Below are 18,451 nucleotides of genomic sequence, written 5' to 3' on the forward strand. Positions count from 1 at the left end.
CAAGAAGTGCTTTTCTAAATCTTATTTTTATTTTTTATCATTTCTTTTCTATTTTAGGGTGAAGATAATTTCTTTGTTAATAAATATACTATTAAAAAAAAAAGTCTCTATAGAATATTCTTATTTTTATTCTTATTCTTATGTGGTACATACATGCATCATCTAGGATAAAAATTTGTTTATATGGTAAGATATTAATAATTATGCCTTTACCATTTATGGTTTAAGATTAAAAATACATTGGTGAGGTGTTCATCCAATACTTCTACACAAGATATCAAATAAACACCTACTCATTTTAGGACACCGAGTTGTATTCATACAGCTTTATTGGAGTTAAAACTAAGAGAAAATCTAAAGAAACGATAATATCTCACAACATTTTCATAATATTCTAATTTTGAGTTATAATAAGTCCCTAAATAACCTTACTTTGATTATGATCTACCACGATTTAATGCCCTTTGTTTATTACAAAAATGTCGTGAAATTTTGTGTCGTTAAACTCTATACCAAAAAAGAAAAAAGAAAAAAGAAAAGAAAATGTGCTTATTATAACGCAGCAACTTCTGAATCAGATTGCCCAATTGGAGGCATCTGGCACCAAATCCTTTAAGTAGAACCCAAATTGCCAAATCCGTACGCTCCCCATGTTGTCTTTATCTAAATTTTTAGATTCCATGCCATCACTTCCACCGTTAAAACTATTGTACCATAGACCGCAGCCAATTAGGCACAAATACGCAATTTACATCACTCATTAACCAACCAAAATTGATCTCCTTCTGTACAGTACTATTCCTGCACCACACCGTACAAAAACACCGCTTCTAATCCAAACACACATAATTTAAAAATGCCCCTCGAAGTCCTCATTATTACAAATATGCCATTCCTCACACCGTTTTTTTCTATCTGAACGAATATTAAAAAAAAAAAAAAAAAAAACCAGATTTTGAAGACTCGTTTGCACACACTAAAATTCAAAGTCTTCTTTCTCTCTCTTTGAAAATTTTCTCGCACTTTCTCACTGATTTTCCGGGAAAATTTCTGATCAGGTATGCTCTCTGTTGCTCTCTCTCTCTCACTCTTTCTCTTACTTCCTTGTTCGCTTTTATTTGACTCCGTTAAGGTGAAAGATACAAAATTTTGAACGAAACGTTTGAGGTCGCTAGGAAAATGTGAGTAAACGAAACAAAAATCGAGGTTAGGTTTTTGGATTCTTCGTTGTATGAGAGGGCTGAGAAGTGGTTTGTAGCTTTGGTTTTGTGCGTCGATTTGTCTGAAAACGAAGTTATGTTTTGGTTTTTTCTTTTTTCTTTTTTTTTCCTCTTTCCTCCTGTTTTCTCAGCTTCCAAACGGAGGGAGTAGGGTTCAAAAAAGTTAAGGGATTAGGGAAATGGTTTTCTCGTGTTTCTGTTTTCGTGTTTGTGAAGGAAATTGGAACTTACTTTAGGTTAAGAAAAGAAACACTGTTTGAATTTTATATCTTGTGTGTGTGTGTATGTGTATGTGTTTGTGAGTATGTGTGTGTTATTTTGTTGTTTGTTAAACTTATTTTGAGCTGAAATACACTGAAAGAAACCACGTTTATAGTTAATTGATAAACTTCAGACAAGCTAGCCCCCAAGTCTTAGAAGCTGCATTGTTTTTTTAAATATTTTTGCTCTGTTTTTTTTTTTTAATTGGTAGGTTACATGCCGAACCAATGGGTTACTGGTAATCTAATCCTCTACTCATTGTTTGTAATTATATTTCAACTTTGCAAAAAAGATAAGCCACATTGCATTTGGCAATCTAATAATTTCATTGGCAAAGGAATGGATATAGCTACATTTCCAAAGATGATGAGTAATTATTGGGTAATCTTGGAGTACGGTGACGCGTTGCACCCCTCTCTCACATTTATAGCGGATCCCACTAATTAAATTCATGGTAGGGTCCACTATGAGTGTGAGAGGAGGTAGCAGCACGTGACTGTGTTCCAGGAGTATCTAATCATTTTATGAAAATGACAGTCAAGCTCCTTTGGTAATTAATTATTGCTTGTTTATTGTCGGGATGAGATCCCCTCACATTTAAAACCTCCAATTCCCTCCATTTTTGGCCGGATGTGAGACGCGTGGCATTTGTTTGATTTTGTGTAGTTTACATGGGTTTTTAAGACACTGAATTTTTTAGATGACACGCGTTTTACATCTGAATTAAAATTGGAGAATTTAAATGGGTGGGGGTCTTATACCATTAATACTCACAAGTGCAAAAAGTGTGCTTGGTTGAGTATTTTATCACATAAATTGATAAGGGTGTCAGATAACAATTATCACAACAGATGTGTATGATATAGGGGCAATAGTTCTAAAAGAAAAAATGCTTGATGTTAAAATATGGGGGCATTGTTTGGAAAAAAAAAAAAAAAAATCAAAGTTATTGTGCGATTTTATGAGTAAGTTGAAATGTAAGGGTTCAACCTTGTGTTTTACTTGATTTTTTTTTTCCTTCTCTAATACAGTTTTGCATTGCTTGTATATAGTCACTTATGCAAAGAGTGGGGTTATGTCAAGTAACCTATCATATAATTTGATAAAGGTAATAAAAATTATCACAACAAATGCATATAATATAAGGGCCACAGTTTCACAGAAGAAATGCATGATGTAAAAACGTGGGGGCATTATTTGTAAAAGAGTTCAACTTCTTGTGAAATTTACAAGTAAGACGTCATTAATTCCAATGATACTTTATGTTTAACAATTCATCCATTTATTAACTTGGTTTTCTTTCCTTCTCTAATACAGTTTTACAAGAATAGCCCACCGCAAATCTTTCGTTCTTTAATTAATGATGCGTCCTTGATATAGACCCTTGTTCTTATATGCTGACGCTTTGAGTCCAGATAGATGGCAAATAAGGAAAATGAGGATTTCTATTACAACCTCCCAAGGAAAGAGCTTCAAAGTTTGTGCAAAAAGTATGGATTGCCTGCTAATAGGTCACATTCTGAATTGGCAACACTGCTGATCTCCTACTTAGAGGTACTGTTTCCATGCTACCTGTTTTTGTTTGACTAAAACAAATCATATATAAAGGGAAGCTTACATGTTGATTCTTATTACTGTGTTGTTTCCATTTGTGCACACCATATTACATATTTGAGCTCATAATTATAGACTCTTAGTGCGTATGTATTGTACACACATTTTTCTCCCACTTCCCTTCATCTTAACCTTTTGGGATTGATGGTATAATAGGGTATTAAGACAGCTTTAATTTGAGAATACCTCTCTCTTTTCCTTTTTTTATTTTTCACTTATCAAAATGAAAACTATTTGAGGTGTTCTCAAATTACAGCAACATGATCTGTGTAGAACAAGCATGTCATGCTCAAGGGTAAAAAGGAGTCAATATGAACCATGGAGTGGGTTTTCAAGCTAAGCATTAAGGATTTAAAGCCTTATTTCCAATTGGTTCGAGCTAGTGCCAATATGGAGCACTCAGGCCCAAGCTTGCTTGGCTTGTTTAATTGGCAACAGTTGTTGGTTTATATGGAAAGAATGTAATGAGCAATAAAATTGGGGATTACCCATTACCAGTTTTTGAGGGGCACCGCTTATTTTACATTTTAGAGTCAGTCTATTATAAATTTTAGTAGGTAAACTAACAGAATGGGGCCTAAATTGCCCAAATTTATTTTGTGCAAACTTTGCTAACTTGGAACTTGGGCTCAAGTTTGCTTGATTAAGCTTGTTCTTTAAAATGCCAATCAAGTCTTTGGTTAGGTGTGCTTGTGTACATGTATAAAAATATATTGTGTGTGGCCTTATTGGTCATTTACTAAGTGCTTCTTTTTGTACAACTGAATTATTTCCTTTTGAATTGTTGAAAAGTATTGAAATATATGGTCTTAGTGTTCCATATCTATCGACCCATTTATTATTTTCTTGAATATGTAATTTATGTCACAATGCACTAGAAAAATAACTAAAAGATTTTGCCATCATCACATATAAGCATATAACAAATTTACCATAATTGTTTAGAAAGTGGACATTTCCTTGAATTCAATTCAAAGAGACCAGGGATGTACTTAAACTTAAATTTTCATTCCTTGATATAGAACTTAAATTTTCATTCCTTGATATAGACTAACTCGTCTATATTATTTTTTACATACTAAAAATGCTCAAATTCTTTGTATCCATTAGATTGTTTATTGTCATGCTTCTCTAAACTTTCTATTTTAATAATATGCTTTGAGTTCACATTTATTTAAGATGAAGTTGAAACTATAGTAGTCAAGTTATACACCCATCATTAATATTTGAGAATTTTCCAGAACAAGAGTTTAAATTCAAAATCATCCGTGGAAAGGGTAGGTGGGATCAATGGGGCTTCACCTCCTACGTCATCAATACCGCAACTGCAGCCTGGAGCGCTGTTCAATCCTGCAGGGGATGCCCGAAAAGGTTTCCATTACTTACCGATTGCCTTATAAATTTGAGCTTCTAATATGTAAAATTAATCTTGTATTGCCTAATAGGACATTTGTCCTGACTTTGTGATGAGAACATCTTAAATGGATGAACAGCAACTGATTGCTTCTGTCACAGATGGCAATGGATTCATATTGTGTCTCAGAGAGGAAGATAAAAAGGGAAATTGCTCTCAAAATATTAAATACCATGATAAGGTTTGATTCCTTATGACTGAATTTCTTTTAGATAGATATTGAATGGCATACTAAATATATTCCTTGCCAATTATCACCATTCTTTGGGGCTTATTGTATTGGTATGTGAATGACAGTTTGTTTTGGAAAGATTTCTTGACTTAAGATACAGCTTGTGGACCCTATAAGACAGTGCTATTTCCAATTCTTATTAATCGGAGAGGGGTCTAAATAGCTGCATCTGTTTCATGGCTCCTCCTAAGCCATTTTTAAGACCAATGGCCCAATGCTGCATGAAAGATATTATAAAATTCTCAGATAAGAGAGAAGGATAAAGAGCCTGCTGCAGATATTGTCAGACTTTTCTGTACATACACCCTTGCTTAAAATGTAGAAGTTCAAATTACCCTTCACTAATAAATAACTCTTCTAACCCTCACTGTCAAGTTTGTGGACAGGTGTCTGTCATGGTATATAATGCCTAACTTTTCAAAAAGATTTGGAACTGGTTCTTACTTAACGTCTATGTAAAAGTATCTCCCAATAGATCACTGAACATATGTTATTTGCTTCCTTATGAGCATGTCTCACACAAGTTGAAACTAGATTTAGTGTGTTTGGTTCACTCATGACATACTTGGTTATTAGCAATATTAATTGCTAATCAATTAAAAAGAAGTCTTGATGGGCTTGTTATTAAAAAAGTGGATCTCCTCCAAGAGAATCTCACCATTTCATCTCACATGTTGTATAAGCCATAATCAATAAATCTGAACAGACTGACTCTCGCTCAGGGAGAATAGAGGAATTTACTGGGGAAAAAATTGGGGGGTTAGCAAGACTTTAGGCATAGACCTCATGGGCAACCAGAGTCTTCTATGATCTTATAAAATTGTTAGACAAGGAAGAAAGATACTGAGAGTAGGAGAGAGAATTTACCAAATATGGTGGCTAACTCCTCTTTATAAATAGCATTTGTTATAATATAAAAGTACAAAATTAACCCTCACTAATACATGGGTCACCTAACAAAAGGATTGTATTGTCTTGCCATTCACCTCTAGGAAAGCACTGAGTATCAGACATGGGAGAGTTTTATTTGGCTACAACTTTTAGCATGAATAGGTAAGATGGTAACAATTTTACACAAAGACTTTAAGCAAAGACCTTATGGGCAACCAGAGTCTTCTATGATCTTATAAAATTTTTAGACAAGGAAGAAAGATACTGAGAATGGGAGAGAGAATTTACCAAATATAGTGGCTAACTCCTCTTTATAAATAGCATTTGTTAAAATATAAAAGTACAAAATTAACCCTCACTAATACATGGGTCTCCTAACAAAAGGATTGTACCGTCTTGCCATTCTCCTCTAAAGGAAAGCACTGAGTATCAGATAAGGAAGTTTTATTTGGCTACAACTTTTAGCATGAATAGGCAAGATGGTGAAACAATTTTACACCAATAAGCTCTATCTCAAATGCACCTTATCTTCTTGTAGGAACAAGGTGGAGGGTATGGGTTCAGGATTCACTGGACAGATGTAACCTTCCAATAAAAAAGAAAAAAGATGATGAAAAAACTGTACTAATTCAACTAGGTGCAAGGAGAAGACAAATCTCTTCCTTTTATTTATTTATTTATTTATTTTTTCCTTTCTTTTCTGGTTGTTTGAGTAGCCTGAGAAGCTGTGAATGCTACAGGTTGGGATCCCTTCTTTCTTGTTTGTAAAAAGAGTTTTTTATCTGTTAGATTCCTATTGTTGCACCGTTAGTATTCATATGTGGCTTCCTATGCAGGATGCTTTTGGTGGTTCAGTATGTCATCTTAAGGAGATGTCCCACTCTCACATTGTTTTTCAACATGACAAAAGTGGTCTTAATCATAATGAGACCCTAAGAGAATGCCCTAGTAATGCTTTTTTGGGTTTTGCAAGAGATGGCACCGTGGAAGATATGCCCCAGATTAAATATAGTAACATGGATGTTGATGCATGTCCTGTAGAAAATGCTATTGCTGCCTCTATAATAAAATCTACAAGAGTTCCTTCCGCTTCTTTTGAGTTTTATGTCATGTCAGAAGAGGGGATCAATCTATATGTTGATTTGAATTCAAGCCCATCAGAGTGGACTAAAAGATTTAAGAATGAGGTTTATATTTGCGAGGGTGTGCACAGGAACAAGTCGGGAAGTCTTCATCAGGACCTTGGGCACTTTGGAGAGGCTAATAAACAAACAGAAAATTCCTTTATAGGTAATGTAGATTCAGTCCAAATCAATGATGGTCATGTACTAAAAAGATCTTCCCCAAGTTCAAAAATGATAGAAGATGATCATATGGGGTTTGAACGACCAGATAAAGGTGATGCATCTTTACTGTCCTCTGCAATAATGTCTTGTGGCATGGCCTTAGATGAATCAGAGAATTTGAAGAAAGATCTAGTGCTTATCTCGTCCGAACCTAGTTCTAATACACAGGACCAGATAAATTCTGCTGCTGAATCTTGTGCAAAAGATCAGTGTACTGTAATCCTTGATTCAGACATCACTGACACTCTGCAGTTAAAGTCAGCAAGCAATTCTGTGGTCAACTCAGAATCCAATTGTCCACTTAGCCCTCTCGCATCAAAGGATCAAAATTCAAAAGGTGATGAAATTTTTGAGAACTCAACCATGCAAAACAGTTGCAGTCTTGTGAACCCTAGTGTGGTATATCCTGGAAGTTCTGCAAGCGGTTCTCCGGAGATGCCAACATCAGACGTTGCAAGTAAAGATGCATCAACTTCAGCTTTTGAAACTGATGGCTTGCTGGATTTGGTTGATCCTAAGCGCAATACAGAACAAGGTGCATTAGCCAACTCAAGTGAGCTTAATAATGACCTTTTGCCAACATGTGTTGAAGAATGGGTATGCTCTGTTCCTCTACCTCTCCACCTGAATGATACAACACCCCCACCCCCCCCCCCCCCCCAAAAAAAAAACAAAAAAAAGGACTATCACTAAAAGTATTCCCCATTTTAAAATTGTCTTTTTTGCACTTCTGTTTTTATTTTTCTCTATAATTTTATTGCAAAAAACTTGTCTATTTCCTGGAGATCAGGATATGTGTAAATGCATTATATGGTGGTGTTTTACATGTACTGCATCATGTACTACCAGTATGAGAGTTTGAGTTTAATTATGCTAATTGTCAAGTCAACAAATAAAAAAATGGGCATAATAAAATTATATATGAAATCTGATCTCACCTTGACGTGCAAGGGTTTTTTTTCCAATGAATTTCTGCTTTGTGTTGTAGGCAATTGTTTGTTCCATGCTTGCCAATATATTTTAGCAGAGGTAGTTGAGAGTGAATGTTTGAGAAGTATATTGTAATTTTTAGTGATCTAATTGTAAAATTTTGGATCACATTTAAACCCAGCCACATGTCTATCAGTTTAAATGATAACAAAATACCTGCTTTTGCCTCTTTCTAGCTTGTTAGTCAGGTACATATTGGTTAGCAATTGATGGATTCTATTATGAACACTTGGTTTAGTATCATTTCTTATGACTAGTTATTTTTTCTGTGCTTGTTGATGGATATTTTTAAATAAAGTTTGCAAGTATATTGTACCACATATATATGAGACATACCAGTCTAGGAATTTGACTATTCGGTTTTGGGCTTAGTTTTCTATTGGTTATTTTCTTCCTTGGAGAGAGAGAGAGTGAAGGAGTTAAATATGTGATGAATAGTTAACTCTCTCCCTCCCTCCCTTCTTCCTTGTATAGAGAGAGAGAGAGAGAGAGAGAGAGAGAGGAGCGGGTGGAGGGAGGGAGTGAGTGAGTTAATATTCATTATGTATGCCTGGAATTTAGGTTGCAAATGTAGATATACGGTTTTCTGCTGGTAAATTCAATCATGTTGAAATTTTGTGACAATATCCTTTTGTGTACAGGAGAGGAGCAACATTATCAATGGAAGGGAGAGTTCAGAGTAATCTTTCTTCTCAGTCAAATTTCTTGTTGTGGCATGTCTAAATTTGCTGTCGTTATCTGAGAATGAATCTATTTTGCTCCTTTCAGATGCTCACAGATCAATAACTCAGTCGAGAGGACTTGTATAAGCTCTAATGATACAGAATCTAAAGAACTTCACAAAAAGAGGAAACATGTGGATGGAGAAGATCGAAGTCCCTATGGTAAACCTGATGCAAAGATTTTAAGAAGCTCAAATCATAGTGCTCGTGGAGCAATTCCTAGAAGATCCATGAGGCTGATTTCTAAGGTTATTTTATTTTTTTTTATACTTTCCTCTTTAGGTTTGCAATTGATTGTGGTTTTGGTTACCACAGTAAACGTAAGCCATACTTCTTTCTTTATTGGTAAGTTACGCATGCATACCCTCCAACCAATTATCATGAGAGAGGAAGTACCAATATAGCTATAGCTCATTGGCAACTTCACCCTTCCATATTGTTTCAAATCATTTTTAAATGTGCTTAACCTGTTTTTCTTAGCACTCCAAAGGGTACTTTTGTTTCATGTATAATTTCTTTTGCTTTAACTTCTTTTGGGTTAAAAGAAACAGTGAATTTAATTTTTGTTCCTGTGTTCTTTTAGCCATTGGGAAATATAAAATATTCCCTTTTTTGTTCCCCAATAAATTTGGTAGTACTTCTTTTTTTCTCCTTCTTCCTGATACAGTACTTAGGTGTTGTTCCTTAGGTTTCCCTTTTACGATTCTGACATGTGGATTTTTTCTCATGGAAAGGAAGTGTATTTTTTAGTTAAATAGTCACATGGCTGAATCTTAAGAGGGTAACTAAAGAAACAACATCTAAGGTATATCTAAGTTTTGTCCTTTTTTTTATTCATCTTCTTTTTTTAGAGGAGAAAAAAAGGAGTCATGCTTTTGAGTCTTGGTTGAACTTTCTGTGAAAACCAGACTCTAACAGAAATAAAATCTCAATTTTAATTTTTATGAAAATTACAAAAAGATCAAGAAAAATTTTCCAATGATGTTCTACGCCAAACCCCTTTACCTGAAAGAACTCATCCTTGAATTAAAGTATGAAATTTTGAAATCTTCCATATTAGAAGAATAAATTTTTTGATTATTCAACCCCTTTTGTATTCTTTTCAGATATGCATTTAACCTGTTGAACCAAACAAGCAACTTGAAATTCAAAATAGAGAAGATTCACCAAATTAGAACATCCAAATCAAATCTTTCATTCCCGACAAAATCAAATTGTTATGATACTTCATTATTCACAAAATCAATTAGATCCTTGGGATTGTGGCCTTCTATTTTGGAAATTTCCTCATTTAATAGATCTTTGCTTTTGATCTTTTTAACTTCCTCAATCAACTCCATTTTTTCCTCTTGATCTCTTCATGATTTTTTCATCAACTTCCAAATGTTCAGTTTGATTTGATTTCTTTGGCATAACTGTTGAATGGAACTTTCTTCTTAAATAAAGCAAAGGTTCTGACTTCTCTAATAATACAAACTTTTGGTTTCATCCTTCTTCAACAAACAGACACGGCTCTTAGAATTATATACTGCTACTTTTTCCTCAATCCATGGCTTACCCAAGAGTATATGATAGCAACATTTTGGATATGTCATAATTACAATGCAGAAACTTCATCATGATAGTTATACAAAATGTAATATGCAATTTAAAATTTATTACCTGATGCATCCGAATCTGCAATTAGTTGAGCAAACTTTTCATTAACATAACTTTTAGGTGAATTACCTTGTATGACAATTTGCACAACTTTTCCAAAACTCCAAGACAATACATAAAGTTTTAAATTTATGATTCATGAAATTTCATCATTTCCATTGGTGTCATCCCTATAGAGGTGCCTATGAGAATATCCAAAAATAAGTCTAACGATAGGTTAGTCATAAAATAGATCTCTAACACAATCCCATTTCCTATCCCTGTTCCTGCCAATGTATAACTCCAAAGCATCAAGCCAATCATTTATCTCTTTGAATTATGCTCTAGCTTATGTGTTTGGCTTGCTGTTTTAGGGTTTGTAATGCCTCCATCTTAACTTATCAAGTAGCTTGAATGGCTTGCACCTTCTTGATCATCATCAACAAAGTGGTTGTTTTAAACTTTGTCACTTGCAACCAGGCTAGTCAAGGCTTTAAAAAGCAATTGCACCTGATGTAGTATGATAGCGGAAGAAATGTTAGAGTAATAATTCCTTGAGTCTACAAGGTTGAAATTCAGCACACCAGATGAGAAAAATAAAAGATTGGAATTCTGTAGATTGTATACTGTAATGATTCAAGATTTTCCAATGTGATAAAATTAAAGGCTCCAAAGTAGTTATTTTGCAAGGAAAAATGTATTTAAAACAGTCTTAATTAATATTAACCTAATGGCTCTAATTTTACCGAGAAAGCTGGAAACATTTAGAAATTTAAAAAATTAAAAAAAAAAAAAAAAAAAAAAAAAACAGCAAAAATCTTTCAGGAATGTTCTATGTTAATAGGGTCCTCACCATCCCCTGGCTGCCAGTCCTTGCTATTTCTTGTGGGTTCTTGCTATTACACCAACCGTCAAGTTTACAATGACTATTCATGCTCTACTTGTCAACACCTAGATTTCACCCATCCCTTGGAGACCTGAGCATACTATTAAAGATACCCTTGAACCATGTAGTTAGTTATATATTATTTTTAGCAACTCAAATCAAATTAGTTGTGACAAAAGTACTAACCATATCTCCAAGTGCAATAATTTTTGCTGTTAGTTATTTTATATAAGTGATGAGATTTTATATGAATGGAAGAGATAACTCATGTACACAAAATTCCCATAAAAAAAAATTACCTTAGTGAAATTAGTGGTACCAGATTTTGTTATTCCAGATGCAAACTCATATATGAAAATTCAAACAAAAGTTGCTTACTTGCTTCCCTTGCATTATAAAACCTTTCTTATCGTATTCATGTTCCTTTTCCCTTTTCCGTTTTGGAGCCTTCAGTTTGTGCTAAGGCACTCTTAATTGGGTTCTTCACCTTTAGTTTTGTTCCCAAGGAACAATATTGATGACAAGTGAGGTACTTAGAAGAAAAACTTTAGTTTGTTTCCGTCACTGCTTAGAGACTGCTTTGATGGAAAATATGCTTCTTTTTATATAATCTATATGTTAGCTTATTTCCATCACAGTTATTCTAAATATGTTTGGTTTTCTTTTGCAGTGAGTTCAGGCCATTTAGACCACAAAAGAAGCATTGGCTCAAATGAAAACATATTTCAGTTTTTCTGTAGTGGGAGTACAGTCTATAGTAAGTATGAAATATTCCTCCACCCCTGTTTTGAAAGCAATAGGGTCAAGTTAGATGTCAAATGGAATTGAACCTATCCATCGTATTCTGTTTGGCATATGAAACAACTCTTTGCATTCTTCATGTGGGTTCATTCTTTATTTTAACAAAGCCTTAACTTCAATTTCATGGGTTCTATTTTAGGATAATATATATAATGAAAACAATCTACTTTTCTGCATGGTATATATTGACAATGATTTAAAAAGAAAATAAAGAAAATCTGGACACCAGGAAATAATTTAAAAAGTGTAAGAAGAGTGTGATTGAATGATTCCAGTTTCATGGATTGTTCAAATTCACCCTTACTATACTCTTAATGTCTTTTTCTGGCCTCATTCTTTAAGAGTTTAGTAGAATCTGAGGTGGTGATCTTTGAATTTTGGACTAATAATGTCAATGTGTTGCAGATCTCTACATTCTTCAGGGAACATTATACTGATATCCATAACAAAACTACAAGGTAGTCATAAAACTTATTTTCTTTTCATCTCTTAAAGTAGTAACAAAGTCAATCATTACTCTTTCATTAGGAAAATTCATTGTTGCGGTGGTGTTGTATCAGAATTTTGAAAAGTGGACTCTATTAATATTTTCATCCTGGTGTCATAATTACATTAATTTATTTTATTTGTCGACATGAAACCGTCTTTTTGCTACATGAATATAGAAAAAGAGAACTTGGGTTGAGTGTCTTGACCCTAATTTTATTTTGTTTAGAGGTGAGTGTCAAGCTTCAGGGCAGCTTGACTCATGGACTGAGCCAACCTTGACTGATCTTGCTTGTGCAGAAAATTTTCAGCCTAAAGTGATGTTTGTATTCTTATCATGATTCTAAATCTTTGGTATATTAGCGCAACTTACACCCATCCATAAGCAGTATTAAATTCTCATATACTTGTGTATTTCATTGTGCCTCCCTGCTTCCTTGCAAGTCCATTTATTAATTAATTCTGTTGGGTTTCGGTTAGTTAGTTTCACTGGTATCTATGTTCAGCTACATATGATGACCGGCAGGACAACCACTGCAATTGTGAGCTTGGTTGGATTAGGCTAGCATATTTCGAGCCTTTCATGTTATGTTATTCAGCTTGAAAATCATGCTTGGGCTTGGCTTATAATTGTAAATTGTTGATGAAGCGGTTTGAATGAAAAAAGCTTGAGTACAAGTGAAAAGAGAGGGCAGTGGGGATATAACAAGGTGTTCGATAGTTTGTTCTTTTAAATCTTCCCCTTTTTTCGTCCTCTTCTTTTCAGTCGTGCTATTTGCAATAAATGTCAGAAATGCATTTATATAAAAGCATCATGCAAATACATGATTATCTGATACGATACAGATGAGCAAAAAAGTTGGGTGTCATGATGCTTGTTGATTTATTTTATAGTTTGTTCTAGCAGAACAGCATTTGGAACCCATAAGGGTGCAATTTAGTGGTTGGAGGCTTAAGATAAATTGTAGACCCAGACATCCTGGGTTCGATCCTTAGGAGTATCCTAGAATTACTTGATACACAGTTTTTGGCAGGTAGGGCATATATGGTTTACTCCCTAGGGGTGGGTCCAACGGGCCCTACCTAGGTGAAGTTTCATGTCATAAAAAAAGAAAAGAAAAAAAAAAGCATTTGAGTGGGCGGTGGGCCTCTTGATTTACATCTGTGAGGTAGAAACGTTCTTATTATATAAAACTTGAAAGAACAAAGTTTCTCGAGAAATTTTTCAAACTTCTCATATATTTCTTTTTTGGGTGTGAATTTTAAAAATCTAACTGTTGAATTTCATATTTTTTATGTTCTTAACATGCATATCAAATTTCGTTCAAATCGGATGTTATTTACTATTTGATTAATTAACTTATTTTTTATATAAAACTCTAGATTACAAAAATTTGAAATTTTAACATTTATTTGATTACATAGTAATTGATCTTTGATTTTCTTGAAATTTTGTAAGCATTAAGGATAAGAACATGTAATCTAATGGTTAGATTTTCAAAACTCACACTCAAATAAATATATATTATGAGTTTGTAGGGTTTCTCTCCAAACTAGTTTGGAGAGAAACTTTGTTTAACTTAAAACATTTGTTCATGACAAATGTTGCTTACTATGCACCATAAACTACCCATGTTTCTCCTGCTCGTCCTGAGATTTTCTTCAAGCATCATTACAAAACATTATGATGCCATATTTGGCAGGTTCCGTATCAGTTTTGAAGTGAAAAACAATGGTCCTGACCAACTATCTATATGCTATATGGGCAGCAGAGTAAATGAGATCAAACTATCCCTTTGGGCTTTAGCATTAAGGCGGTCCAGTTAGTGGTTCCGCAGCTAGGACGGATTTAAAGAACGTTAATTGATCAGGTTGAACTCCAATTTTGTGGGTCTGAAGTACAAATTGGCCAGAAAATAAAGACTGCACAACAATGGATGGGAACCCCGCTCTCTTTAATTAATCATGAAGGGAGAATAGGTTTTTTAGAAAGAAACATGGATTCTGATTGGGACCTTCAACATTCAATGATATGGGTGGATTGGAGAGTTTTTCAAACCCAATATAACGAGGACCAGTTGAGAAATTTCCAATCCAATAGATTGTGCTCGAATGTTTTATGCCTAATGAGAAAATTGAATTTTCATGAACTATTTAAGTTTTTTTTAATAAATCAGAGAAATTCACATAATATTTCTAAATTCATCAAAACTAATTTACAAAATATAAAAATAAATTAGACTAAAAGATTAAAATAAGGGTAATAATAAAAACTTATATATATGGTAGATCAAGTAGGATTAGATGTGTTGAAAAACTATCAACTCAAATTGTTTGAGTTGAGTCAAACTTGACTAGACATGGCAAAACGGGTCAGAATTTTCTGACCCGACCCGACTCGAAAAACCCAACCCGAACCCGATTTTTTTGACCCGAAGCAAAAACAGGTTGACCCGTGACCCGACCCGTGTTTTTTGTGGGTCAACCCGACCCGACTCGAACCCGAACCATTTTTTAAAACTTTTTTTTTTTGGTAAAAAAAAAAAAAAAAAATAGTAAAATTAAGACAATATTGGTTTAATTGTTTGTTGTGAGCTTTAAGGAAACAATTGATGCATTTACATAAATGCATGCAAATTAATTGAAAGATAAATGGTTGAGCATTCTGTAATGAGTAAAGATTTTTAAATATCAAATAGTAAAATACATGCCAAGATAATCTGGTTACAGTAGAGTTAAAAGCATAGATTTAAAATTGTAGACATGTGTGAGAAACATTCACAAGTGTGAAAATAGTGAAGCTAAAGTATCAAATTAGTATAAATTATGAATGCTTAGACCTATTTTTTTAACAATTAAGTCCAAAATAAATGACTTTTCAAAATAAATTATGATATTTCCTAGTGTGTGTGTTACTTAACAATGATATGATATTCATAAAAGAGACCATGTATAAATAAGTAAGCAATCAAACTTTAATGTATATCTCAATTGAAATAGAGTGCCAACCACAATTAATAATAGATTATAAAATTAATTTTCAAGATTGTAAATTTCTTATATGTTTTTATTCTTTATCAAATGGGTTATCCAATAAGTCATTTGTAATTTTGTTTTATATTTTAGAATGTTGATATTGTGTAGAAATAAAACTTGTGTATTTGTTTTACTTATCTTTGTATTATTTTGTTTTATATAACAATGTTAGGATTTGTATAACTTTAAAATTATTAAATAAGTATTAATAAGTTTAACTGAGTTCATTCTTAATATAAGTGGTGAATTTAAAATAATGCATTTTACATCAAGTAATTTGTTGCATAACTTTTCAAATGGCAAATACATGTTTTCTTTATTAAAAAAAAAAAAAATTCATGTAAAAAATACGGGTCAACCCGACCCAACTTGACCCGATCTGCAACCCGATTGACACAAACTTGTTTTTAACCCGCTTAAAATGACCCGTTTTTGACTTGTGATCCGATTGACCCGACTCGAACCTGCCCTGCCCTGCCCGTTTTGCCATGTCTAAACCTGACCCAAGTGAAGGTTTAAAATAAAATTGCAACCCCCAAATGGGTTTAGCTCTCCTCCAATTAAAAATCCTCCTATTCCCTCCCATTTCATTTGGCAAATTGCAACTTTGGTTCAATCCTAATCACCTTGCTATCAACACTGCCTCTTTAAATCCCAACAACCTCTTCACATAGCAACAACAACAATCAAGCTAACCAATTCCACTGCCATTCACCTCTCCTTAAAAAACCCAAAAGCTAACAGATGGAACTTGAGCCTAGAAATCTTGAATCCCAATCTTGTTTTATAATCTTTGCTTTCCTGGGCTTTTTAGGAATTCCATTAATGTTTGTTTTATAAGCTTTGATTTTCTAGGCTTTTTGGGAATTCCATTAATATTTGGTTTTTGCGTAATTTGAAATGAAATTGGTTTTTATTGTTAATAGATTTTTGACTTTCCTGAATCATTAAAACGTTTTAAATCTGTTCTCCATATATATATATACACACTAGCCTCATCACACATGCTCTGCATGTGCGATGAAGCTTTTTTTTTTTTTTTTTTTTTTTTTTTTTTTTTTTTGAGTTTAATGTAATTTTTCAATTCAAATTTATTTATTAGTGAGGTTATACAGGAAGAGATTTTTAAGAAACTAAAATTTAGGATTTTTTTTTTGAGAAACAAACTAACTGCTAAACACGTGCGCGCGCGTACACACACACAAACACATACAAACACACACACACACACACACACACACACACTTAATTACACTTAATTTAGGATTTGAAATGAAGCAAACTGTTGGGTTTAGTGTAGTTTTTAGAAAAAAATATATCAAATGTGTATGAAATATATATTGTGGGGCCAAAGAATTTGACAACCTCGGCCCATTCTATACCAAGCCCAAGACCCACGCCGAGGAGGGAGAAATGGCCGAGGATGAACAAAGAAAGCCCTAGTAGCCTAGAAACGTTGCCGAGGGTGATCCTGCTCTCAGTATCCTAAGTCCCAGGAGGAAAGAACAGCACGCCGGCAAAGGCAGCCTCCTAGAGCGCCCCTAGGGGAAGGACAGGTACAGTAGGATATCCATGGGCGTGTGGTGCAGGAGCAATCTAGGGAGAAACTGTCACCTCCGTATTGAATGCGCCTAACTAACGTTCTGGCCGCATTAATGAGGAAATGACCCCTGAACAGTGCGGCCTTGGTTGCCGTAACTCACAGAGGGTTCGAGAAGGTGGCTGATGGGACAAGCACTCAAGTAATGACCTGCATGATCAACAGGTAGAGGGTCAGGATCGACTGGAAAGAAGTATATAATGTGAGAGGCCCTTCAAGAATGGGGGATGAAGAGAAAAGGGGAGAAGGAGAGAAAAAGGAAGAGTCGGTAGTAGTCCGCATGGCCTTGGAAACCTTTGTAACCTAGTATTGAAGGAAGAAGAAGGATATTAAGTTCCTCGGATGAAACGCTCGAGGACAAAATTTGGTGCCTTAATCTACATCCTTGTTATTCAGCTCATATGTAGTCATGTCTAGTTGTTATAATCCAAACTAAGACCTAATTCTTAAACCCATTCTCTACAAATTTATTGTATTAGGCTAGTTGGGCTTGAGTCCATTCATCCAACAAGAGAAGTGCTCAAACCCAGTCCTTACAATTGGCGCCGTCTGTGGGAAGAGCTTGTGTGTTAGTAAGGACAACAATCAGGCATGGTAGGATTAGACCCTCATCAAGCAGGCTCCCATCAGCTTGAACCAGCCAAATCCCAACAACAGGGTAACTTTTCTAACCCCGAACGTGATCGAAACGAAGAGAATGGAAGGTTTCGAGAGGGGAGCGTAAACACCACTCAAACCAGCAAGAGCTACTCTTGTGCGGGCAATCATGTGCTTCAGAGACAAAATAACAACCGGGTCCCGCAACCAGAAGAAGTTAGGAGCCATATGTCTCAGAAACAGAATGATAAGCGGGCCATGCAGCGAGAAATAGATGATCTGAAGAGAAAACTGCACCATACACAACAAAGGCAATCCCATTCTAGGCTTGACATGCCCTCCGACGATGAAAGTGACGATGACTATAGACGAAGATCGATGACTCCCCCAAGTGAGACCTTCTCCCATGAAGAAGAGCACTACCGGAGGCGTAGGCACAGAAGCCCATCTCCTAGGGGCTTGGGAAACGATGCCATGAGTAGGGCATTGGATCAACTCTCTAAGTCGCCTTTTATGCATCACATAGAAGGGGCCGTACTTCTTCGACGGTTCCAGTAGCCAACCTTCGCCATTTACAACGGTAGAACAGACCCCGTGGAGCATGTGAGCTAGTTCAACCAAAGGATGGCTGTCCATTCTAGGAACGAGGCACTGATGTGCAAGGTTTTCTCGTCCAGCTTGGGACCAGTGGTGATGAGGTGGTTCAATGGTTTAAAG

General features: G+C 34.8%; 1 protein-coding gene across 4 annotated transcripts; it reads left to right on the plus strand.

Annotated features, from left to right (window-relative positions):
- The first annotated feature begins 929 nt into the window (after positions 1 to 929).
- On the plus strand, positions 930 to 12,920 carry LOC126701884 (uncharacterized). 4 transcript variants are annotated; one of them, XM_050400310.1, is made up of 10 exons: positions 936 to 1,058; positions 2,897 to 3,035; positions 4,337 to 4,466; positions 4,611 to 4,690; positions 6,469 to 7,575; positions 8,610 to 8,647; positions 8,737 to 8,938; positions 11,885 to 11,971; positions 12,421 to 12,473; positions 12,731 to 12,920. In XM_050400310.1, exons 2-8 carry the CDS (start codon positions 2,901 to 2,903, stop codon positions 11,885 to 11,887), a joined length of 1,695 nt encoding a protein of 564 aa, XP_050256267.1. In that variant the 5' UTR covers positions 936 to 1,058; positions 2,897 to 2,900; the 3' UTR covers positions 11,888 to 11,971; positions 12,421 to 12,473; positions 12,731 to 12,920. The 4 variants fall into 4 exon arrangements, with proteins under 4 accessions (XP_050256266.1, XP_050256267.1, XP_050256265.1 ...); XM_050400309.1 differs by lacking the exon at positions 12,731 to 12,920 and having other exon boundaries at positions 930 to 1,058; positions 2,799 to 3,035; positions 12,421 to 12,700; XM_050400308.1 differs by lacking the exon at positions 12,731 to 12,920 and having other exon boundaries at positions 12,421 to 12,700.
- Positions 12,921 to 18,451: the final 5,531 nt, after the last annotated feature.

This window comes from Quercus robur, chromosome 10 (genome assembly GCF_932294415.1).
Source record: "Quercus robur chromosome 10, dhQueRobu3.1, whole genome shotgun sequence".
Taxonomy (NCBI): domain Eukaryota; kingdom Viridiplantae; phylum Streptophyta; class Magnoliopsida; order Fagales; family Fagaceae; genus Quercus; species Quercus robur.

What these genes read in the sequence shown, in the direction of transcription:
- LOC126701884 (XM_050400309.1), top strand. Translation starts at nt 2,901, where the DNA reads ATGGCAAATAAGGAAAATGAGGATTTCTATTACAACCTCCCAAGGAAA. An exon ending in CAACATGTGTTGAAGAATGG is followed by an intron (nt 7,576 to 8,609) that starts GTATGCTCTGTT and finishes TTTTGTGTACAG; the next exon opens with GAGAGGAGCAACATTATCAA. An exon ending in AATGGAAGGGAGAGTTCAGA is followed by an intron (nt 8,648 to 8,736) that starts GTAATCTTTCTT and finishes TGCTCCTTTCAG; the next exon opens with ATGCTCACAGATCAATAACT.